Here is a 9,675-nt window from a genome sequence, read left to right as displayed (position 1 = left end):
TGTGGTCATGTTGGTTGCTGTCCTATCCTCCCTTATTGGCTGCCGCAATACCTTTGTCAGGGAAGAACCAGCCTCCTCTGCAGGATCCCGTCTAGCTCTGCAAGCACTACCTTTTGGCATGCAAAACTATCCGAGCCGAGGTGGCATGCTGGAGCACCCGTCCATCCTGGCGCGTTGGCCATGCCCTTAGAGTTTTCAGCATATGATTTACCTGGAGATGGATCAAATGGTGGGCAAGAGAACATTATCAGCAGGGACAAATAATTAAGCACACCAGTCGCTTGTGGACGGCGGAATAATTTGGAGGCTACAAAAGCAGCCTCTCCCTCCAGATCACATCATCACAGACAGCCCAACACGCCAAAAAGAACAATTGGCCACACATACCACCCCTTAAAAACAAATGCCAGGTACACCTTTTTGTATGCAAGCTACTAGAAGACCTGTGTCCACCGTGGCGTAGAGAAGCTTCCTTGGACCATCAATGGCAGCTTGGCAACAAAATCCATCTCATCTCACTCACATGCACAGGGATCATGATTGACTTGCATTATGTTATTGCCCACTACGACGCTTAAGCCGCAAGTGATAAGTGCCCCAGAGGGAATTATGTAACTGGGTTTGCTCGCTTCTCGCTTAAGCCTGCCCAGAATATGAACATCGATACCACCTTTTTCTTTTCAACTGATAGGCGTCTGAAAAGCAGAGGAAGAGAAAGAGCAAAGTTTAGATATATAGCACGAAGGAATATACAAGGAAAAGCACAGGAATGTACACAAATTCACGTGACGAGTTCTACAACTTTGGGACACATGAGAAACATTATCTTTTTGCTTGAACCCATGATCAGTTCACACGTAGTCAGCATAGATGCAGCTTTGTGTGAACTTTGCTAACAATATCACTTACACCATAGTTGTGTTCCCCACATGAACTTTATAGTGGTGCTACCATGACTGAAAAAAAAAACTGGTTGCAATGCACATCAAAGCTCTATTGGATATGTTATTCGATCAGGAACCAGGTCAGCAGGGCTGGGAAGTTCAGACATGAAAATTCAGCAAACTTACGAGCGAAAACGAACTCACGTGAGATGAGGTTCCTACAATTAAACATTAACGGATATAATTGCCATCCATCAGGAGGTTCGCTATTAAAAGTTTTTTATCTATGTGCAAGAGAAATTACATATGCACAAGCTTACAGTAAACTGCAAAACATCTCTTTGTTACACTAAGAGGACAGACGACGACAAGACAGCAATTATATCTTTCACAAAAGAGAGGTATCATTTAAAGCAGTGTTGTATCACTTGAATGACTAGGATATCAAGAAGCCATCATCTGAAGAAAAAGAAAAGGCACCTTAAAAGTTATACGACACCTTAGCAGTTAGCATATAATATGTCCCAAGCTGAGCGTCACTTGTCAGTTTTCCACAATCTAGCATATACTCCCTCCGTCCCAAAGTAAATGTCTCAACCTTAGTACAACTTTGTACTAGAGTTAGTACAAAATTGAGACACTTATTTTGGGACGAAGGGAGTAGTAACTAAGGACTACCATAGAATAAGCACATACTCCCTCCGTTCGGAATTACTTGTCTCGGAAATGGATGTATCTAGAATTAAAACATGTCTAGATACATCCATTTCTGCGACAAGTAATTCCGAACGGACGGAGTATTTCAGTAACTAAAGATCCACAAACTGCAGGGACGCCAGAGACAGAAGATGATGGTTGAAACAACCAAGTGCTGCTGCTGCACTGCAAACAAGTCAGAAATTGGGCAATTCTTACCCAAAATCACTAAGGAACAGAAGTGATCTCAAACAATATTTTATCAGCATCCATATATTTTTTTTCATCTGCGGTACCCTCTTACAAAACGTTTGATGTCTGCAAAGTCTAAAACTGCCTCCACGTCGCAAAAAGATGAGCTCCACTTTGTACTAATGAAGTCGACAAGAAACTCTGACTGCTTGTTGCCATTTGTCTGCCACACAGACACAAAGAGGTTTTTGCATGTTACATCAGTGAAAATACTAATGTTCCTTCAGGACTTGCAAAGCAACAAATCCAAAGAAAAGCGAAAGCATGATGTGCATCTGAGGGAATACCAATCAAGGCACTGTAGGGTAGTACATATAAAAGCAGCACAGCTTGTTTCATGTTATGTGATACTCCCTCAGTTAATATGAGATGTTATGGATGTATCAGTATGTACTACATACAGACTGAAATGAGTGACCAAACACACTGAAATACGTCTATATACATCCCATCAGAAAAAAATTAGAACATCTTATAATAGTGAATGGAGGGAGTATCTCTTTATGATCTTGTAAGCAAGTGCACAACCAATCACTTACTAAATAAGTATCTGAAAGTCTTAAAAACAAAATTGCTCCTACAGCTAAACATGAAACATATTAGTAACAATTTAAGCCCATATTGGACTGAATTATTCGTTTGAAGTTATCTAGTAGCAATTTACAGTGTCATGTACAATGGTGCTGGTAGTTAACAAAAACATGCAAATCTAAGATACATGACATCTGAAGATGCTTTACCTCAAAAACAAAGAAACCTCCAGGCATCAGTGCCGAAGATAACCCTTCACATAGATGAAGCAAATGATCAAGGCCATCTTTGCCTCCATCAAGTGCCAATTTTGGTTCATGCCAACCAACTTCAGGTTGCAGGCCAGGTAGATCATCAGTTGGTATGTATGGAGGGTTACTAATGACACCCATCAGTTTTCCTTTGACATCTTCTAGAGGTTCGAACCATGAGCCGCGCCTTATCTCAACTTTATCCTATTTTCAGTACACGACATTAACAATAAGAATTCATGTACTTCTGCAAAGCAATACAAATTTAACTGTGTAGAACAATTAAAACCCGGAAGCAGCAGCCAGTAATTTTGCTTCTGGGAGTAGCTGCAGTAGCAAGTAGCTCTTATAAAAACGTGTAATAGACTGAAAGTAGAGTTACTAATAAAATGTGTTCTAACTTGAATATTTCCCTGAACATAAATCTCGGCTGCAACTTAGGTGGCCATTGTTTGGGCCCCAGCAAATGATTCTCAGATTCTAGGCCTTCCAAAATCAGAATCTCAAACAAACACATCAGATTCTTACCTAGCTTCCTAGAATTGATTCTGGAAAATGAACTACCAGGCAAGCCAAGCCGGAAGCAGCGATTTCGGTGATTCTGCACCTTCCCGCAAAAGAAAATGGTTTATTTTCAGTCCTTGCACCTGTTTCCAGTCAATATTACAATGAAACTGCCACCGCAGCCCTAAGCTATTCCTCCAGCAGCCGCCACTCTCACCCTGACCCGCCGTCTTTGCTCACCGCGTCCTCCACCCATGACTCCTCTCTCCTCTCATCTCTCCCGTCTGATCCAAGGGCCTCCCATAGGGCCTCGCCAGCTGTCTCCTCCTGTCGCTCGCGGCCGACAGCTTGCTGCCCAGCATGCCGAACTCCTTGCCACCGTGATCCGAGACCTCCGTGAGCGGCGGCAGCTTCCCATCCTGATCGCCATCGGCAGCCATGGCCTCGTCGTAGTAATCAAATCGGGACCTGCTGGTGGCGTAGAAGTCCTCAGACTGGCTGGCGCCGTGAATGCTGAACAGCGGCTCGTTGGGCGCGATGCTCCACTCCACCTGCGACTACCCCGTCCTGGGCTGGAAGACAGGCGCCGGGATCCTGTCCGGGTTGAAGACCTCGACTGCTGGAGCCATGGCAGCCGGCTTAGCCATTGTTAAGGCCTCCAGCGCCGACGACACCGTGCCTCCGTCAGACGAGAACGTTTCGTCGTCCTCCCACAGGGCCTCCAACCGTCTCCTCCTACACCACCCTCGGCGGTGGTCCGCTCCGTCCATGCCACGCCCTTCCATGGTCTGGTCCGGCCTCACCAACCCCACCACCCTGAGATTCCTCCTGCGCCGCCTCCTGCACCAAAATCTCCACTCTCCCCGAGCTCAGTAGTTGCTCAGACCATATGTATTTTCTGTCTGTGTGCGCGCGCGTGCGTGTGTGCGTATTGGAAGATTTGTGAATTGTTCAATGAATGTGATTATTTCTGCAAATTTCATGATTGACCAGTGCATTCAGGGGCGTTGCAGACGTTTCAAGCTGATTAGTCAGAAAATCTAAAATCCGGCAGTAGCCAATTTTCTTTTCTAAGCTGATTAGTCAGAAATACATTTTAGCTGTGCAAACAAATAAAACCCGGTGGTAGTAGCCATTTCTTCAGGGTATAGTTGTGGAACTAACAGGAGCAAGTAAGCAGACTATGAAATACAATTACTACTAAATGGTGTTCCAACTTGAAGCAGTTACCAAATGTAAATCTCAATTTTGGTTTAACTCGCTTGCTACCTAAACTACTAAGTCAAAACCAGAACATGAAACAACACCTCCGTTTTTGGCAACAAATCAAAATCCACCCTACGCTGAATTTATTATGCTACGAGCAATTATATTTTATTTTGCCAACAATGAATGCAGGAATTCTTACACCATGTGCTTAACCATATCGATTGCATTTAGTTGTTATACAACAAACACAAACTGATATGACTAACCAAAAATATTCTGACATGAATTGGCATCTCCATTGAAACAAATAACCAAATTGAAACTTATCGACATGACCATTTGTGTATACTCAAGTAGGTTACTTACTGACATATCATGACTTCACTTATGGAAGTTGATCAGCACATTGGTCACCTCCTTGATATCACCATGTCACCCAGCCCCTTCATTTGGGCAGTCTGTTGCTTCTGGATTTTAATGTTAATGGGTCAGGCCTTGTCATCAACAAGCTTCAAGAATAGAAGCTTAAACATGCTGCGATGATTTGTGTCGAGTGCCAACACTTCCTGCCCCATGTACCAGTAAGAATCACACTTCTCCTTGAAGTGTTTCTCCAAAATACTCTCAGGCAGACCATGTTTGGCAACCTCAGCCGGTTGTATCCTCTTCAACTGAGGAGACAAGATCTTTTTCCTGGGCTAGGTTGGCTCGATGAGTTCGGCATGCAGCGCCTTCATGTTGCGCTAGGGCTTCTTGGCCACATTCTACTTCGAGGGGAGCTGGCTTGGGCTGCACCATGTCAGCCTCGGACTCAATATCATGGGTCTCAATGTCCTCGGAGTCAGACTCAGAGTCTCTCACCTTGTCCTCAGGTACAAGATACTAAGTCTGAGACCTACGAGGTGGAACCCAAGCCAGTGCCCTTTCAAAAGAGGAAGTGGCCAAGAAGGCCCAACGCAAGAGGAAGGCACTGCGGGCCAAACTCGCCGAGCCAATCGAGCCCAAGAGGAAGGCCTTCTCATTTCAGCTTGAAGAGAATGTGACCAACTAAGGTTGGCGAGGATGGTTTTTCTAAGAGTAATCTAGAGAAGCTCTGAAAGGAGAATTACAATTCATACCGGTGCCTCGGGCAAGAGGTGTGGACACTGGAGGCAAAACATCATGGCATGTTTAAGCTTCCGTTCTTGAAGCTTGTTAATGAAATGCCGAAGCCCTCCACACTAAAATCTAGAAGCAGCCCAAAACGAAGGCGCTGATCCGACAAGGTAATATTAAGAAGGGGTTGACAAATACGTTGATCAGCTTGCTTAACTGAAGTCATGAACTCATGATAGGTTGCTAAACTGATCTTCTGTTATGAGCCTCCACTTGGTTAAAATTAAGTAATCTGGTCGATTATATATACAATGGTCATGTAGAATAAGCCTGTGTCTAAATATTTTTTTCGAATCTTGGTTGGTCATATATCAGCTCATACTTGCTGTATAATAAATAAATGCAATAGATATGCTTAAGCACATGACACAACAATTGCCGCGTCCATTGGTGGCAAAATAGAAATGCTGGTAGCATAATAATAATCATCTGCATTTCACCCTACACCACCAATTTATGTCAGCAGATATTTTGGTTGGTAATATATCAGATCGTACTTGTCGTATAACAAACAAATGCAGTTGATATGGTTAAGTACGAGACGCTATAATTGTTGCATCCATTGGTGGCAAACTAGAATTGCCGCTACATAGTAAATGATTATCCACATTCCACCCTACACTACCAGTTTAACGGCACTGTCTTAGACTACATTGTAACACAGATTCAGTTAGCTCACTACACCGATGGATGATAACCAGGAAAACATCATGCATTATCTAGCTGGGTATAAGTGGCAGCATTTTAGTTTGATCACAGATTCACAGTGGATGTAAAACAGCTTAAGTTTCCCAACTCTAGACACAACTGAGATCGCCTCACCTGCACCCCGTACCTCTGGACGTTGAGCCGCGCGACCTCAACAGCGACCTCGCTGACGTCGGTGGCGAACACCCTCCCCCCGGGCCCCAGCATCCTGGCCACGGCCACGGCAATGGCGCCGCTCCCGGTCCCGAGGTCCGCCCACCACCCGTCCTGGAACCCCTCGACCGCCGCGACCATGTCGACGACGGCCTCCGTCTCGGGCCGCGGGATGAGCACGCCGTCCCGGACCGCGACCACCAGATCCTTCCAGTGCTCGTTCCCGACCACGTACTGGAACGGGCGCCTGTCCCGGACGTGGCGGAGCCACAGGGCCTCGAGCTCATCGAGCGGCGCGCGGAGGAGGTGGGGCGCCGCCGGGTCGGCGCCGGACGGGGCGGGGGCGGAGGCGTCCGCGAGGAGCCAGCGGAGGTGGCGGTGGAGGTGCGGCGCGGAGGGCGGGACGAGCGCGGCGGCCCGGCGGCGGAAGGCGGCGAGTGAGGCCTCCGGGACGGGGTGGGTCGGCGGGCGGAGGAAGAGCGGCGTGGGGTCTGCGTCCTCCGGGGGGTCGGGGGTGGTGGTACGCGGGGTAGGCGGCGTCAGCGCGGAGGCGGAGGCGGAGGAACGGCGGGGTCTGAGGAGGAGGAGGCGGCGGGGTTTGGGTTTGGGGAGGAAGGCGGAGAGGATGGATCGGGCGGACAGCGAGAGCATGGCTTCGAGAGAGAGAGAGAGAGAGACAGAGGGGAAAGGAGGAGAAAAATGGCGGCTGAGGGAATGAAAATGGACGGATTTGTCCCTGCAAGTTAGGGCACGTACGGGACTCTTACCGCTCAAAAAAAAACGTACGGGACTCTTAAATCGGAGATTCTAGGATTGGTGGGGAACAATTTACAGAAGATGATGCGGCCGAATATTCAACCATGCATACACTCCAAACAGAATGTCAACAAACCGGACAAACTTTATCAGACACAATGGAATTCAAAAAAATTAGGACATAATTTTCGTAGAACTGACAATATCTCACCTGTTCAAACAAACCAAGCCCGCAACACTCGAAAGTAATTTTAGAAAGTTGCATAGTTCATCCGTGCAAATATCTCTAGCACAACAATAGTTTAAATTCAACGAGATAGTTGAATGTTCAATAAGTTTTTCGAAAACATCTATTTTCAAATTCAACAATGCTAGAGCTAGACCCGGCACATGGCAGTCCACACAAACTGCCCTTTAAACTTCATCCAACAATGTGCTTGTAGCTCTATGAGGGTGAGCTCAACTTCCGCCATGCAATATTGTAAAAGTAGGTTTCCCGGATTTGCATGTTGTGGGCACTCCAAATCTGTGCCTACCAAGCTCAGGTACACATTGTGGTCTTATGTGTAATATACGAAGTGAACCGCGCCTTTCACATGGTTTTCACTGCTCAAATCGAGAGGACCTAACATGTCAATGGAAAACTTTTTGGGTTTAGGGTACAAATTGTCGAACATCATTTGCTCGACATGATTTTTGGTGGGCGTTTCTGCGAGAGTCAGTACTAGGCGTCGGCCCATTGGATCCCCCGCGGGTACTGCACATAAGGATGGCAATGGGTTGGGTTTGGATCGGGTTAAACAATATCAAATCCATATCCATATTCATGAAGACAGTCTTTACCCGCCTATGAAAAAAATCCATGGATGACAAATTATGTCCATGTCTAAACCCGATGGATATCCATACCAACTGGATATCCATTGGGTCCTCTCAAGACATAACACAATGTTAACATAAGCTCTAACATTCTTTACCTCGTGGCAAGCTAGCCTTCACTTATTGTAAACATCAACTTATGGTGAATCAACGTCCACTAACAACCTAATATCATTTAGTATTTTTCTAAATGATGAGAATGACGAGTCATTTAATGAGGACATAAAATATGGGAAGGGGCGCTGGAGTGTGTTAGTGGGGATGGAATGTCAATTAGTGTGTTAGTGGGGATGGAATGTCAATTAATAAAAGTTACGGTGGGGATCGTGCAATTTCTTTTGCATGTTATACATAACAACATGTAAAATTGCAGTGGGACATGTGACTGTGGGGTAGGGATACTAGATTTTTGCCCATTAATGCATACTATCGGGTCGGGTTTGGGTATACCCACGGAAACAAGATTTTTATCCATGCCCTACCTGCGAGCAATCGGGTCGGGTTTGGGCGCCGCCCATGGGCACAAAAGCCTATCCAAACCCTATCCATTCGGGTCGGATATCCATGGCTATCCATGTCCATGGATAAAATTGCCATCCCTAACTGCACAACCCTTTAATTCCACGCCCCCCGCACCATTGGATCCCCCCATATATCCTCTTTTCCTTGCGTTAAGACGTCGCTAATGCCCGCTACCGCCCGTCGTTCCGTCCTCATCCCATCGCCCGTTAGAGCATCGATGCCCAGCGTGGCGGTTCGCCTCGGTCATCACCGGTTGTACTCACCATGCGTGCCAACCCCATGCATCACATCACCCCTCTATTTGTTGGTTCCAGTAAAACAAAAACATCGATCCAGCAAAAACACCGCCAACTCGAGCAAAATCATCACCCCATCATCCCATCACACCCACCATTGCTGGTCCAGGAAAAAAAATAACATTGATTCCAACAAATTTCAAGGCCGGCCGCAGCAAAAATCAACGCCGGTGCCAGCAAAAATATCGTCGATTCCAGCAATAATTACCACCAGTTGCAACAAAAAACTCCGGTGGTTCCAGCATCCCGCTGACCTGGTTCTAGCACGTCGCCATCCCGCGCATCGCGGTCATCGCAACTTCTATGAGTGCCGGTAGCAGCTTTTCCACCGGCCGGATGCAACTATTTTCGCAGTCGATTGCCGCACACAGAAAAAAGGACGACAGCGTAGTAGCACACAATGCTAGTAATCTATTGGCCGTTGCTACCGTTCTAGCATTGACAACGGCTGCGGAGCGTGGGTTGCGGTGCCGGTTGTAGCTTTCTTGGGCCGGTTGTAGCTCCACGGCGACCCTTACATCGATGTCGCGCGCGGCGATGGTGGGGCTTCTTGGAGAACGGCTGTGCAACAGCTACCAGCGCGAGGGTGTTGGCGGGAGCACGAGCGAGCAGTGGGGTGAACGCGGTGGTGGAAAGAAGAAAAGAGAAGGGGCGGTTGCGACTCTGTGGCTGGGAGAAAAGAGATAAGACATGGGGCGGTGCAGCGGGGCCCACATGAGAGGATGTGGCTCGAGTGGGGTGAAGGAAATATGCGCTAGAGGCAATAATAAAGTTATTATTTATTTCCTTATATCATGATAAAAGTTTATTATTCATGCTAGAATTGTATTAACCGGAAACATAATACATGTGTGAATACATAGACAAACAGAGTGCCAC

At 46.7% G+C, this 9,675-nt stretch overlaps 1 protein-coding gene across 2 annotated transcripts; it reads right to left on the bottom strand.

The window, feature by feature from the left end:
• Positions 1 to 244: 244 nt before the first annotated feature.
• On the bottom strand, positions 245 to 7,067 carry LOC123102199 (release factor glutamine methyltransferase). Of its 2 annotated transcripts, none has more exons than XM_044523504.1 (3): positions 6,305 to 7,067; positions 2,573 to 2,818; positions 245 to 695 (listed from the first exon to the last, which is right to left on the bottom strand). In XM_044523504.1, exons 1-3 carry the CDS (start codon positions 6,992 to 6,994, stop codon positions 681 to 683), a joined length of 951 nt encoding a protein of 316 aa, XP_044379439.1. In that variant the 5' UTR covers positions 6,995 to 7,067; the 3' UTR covers positions 245 to 680. The 2 variants fall into 2 exon arrangements, with proteins under 2 accessions (XP_044379439.1, XP_044379438.1); XM_044523503.1 differs by having other exon boundaries at positions 245 to 1,995; positions 6,305 to 7,059.
• Positions 7,068 to 9,675: the final 2,608 nt, after the last annotated feature.

This window comes from Triticum aestivum, chromosome 5A (genome assembly GCF_018294505.1).
Source record: "Triticum aestivum cultivar Chinese Spring chromosome 5A, IWGSC CS RefSeq v2.1, whole genome shotgun sequence".
Lineage (NCBI taxonomy): Eukaryota > Viridiplantae > Streptophyta > Magnoliopsida > Poales > Poaceae > Triticum > Triticum aestivum.
This window is presented reverse-complemented; position numbering and strand designations above follow the sequence as displayed.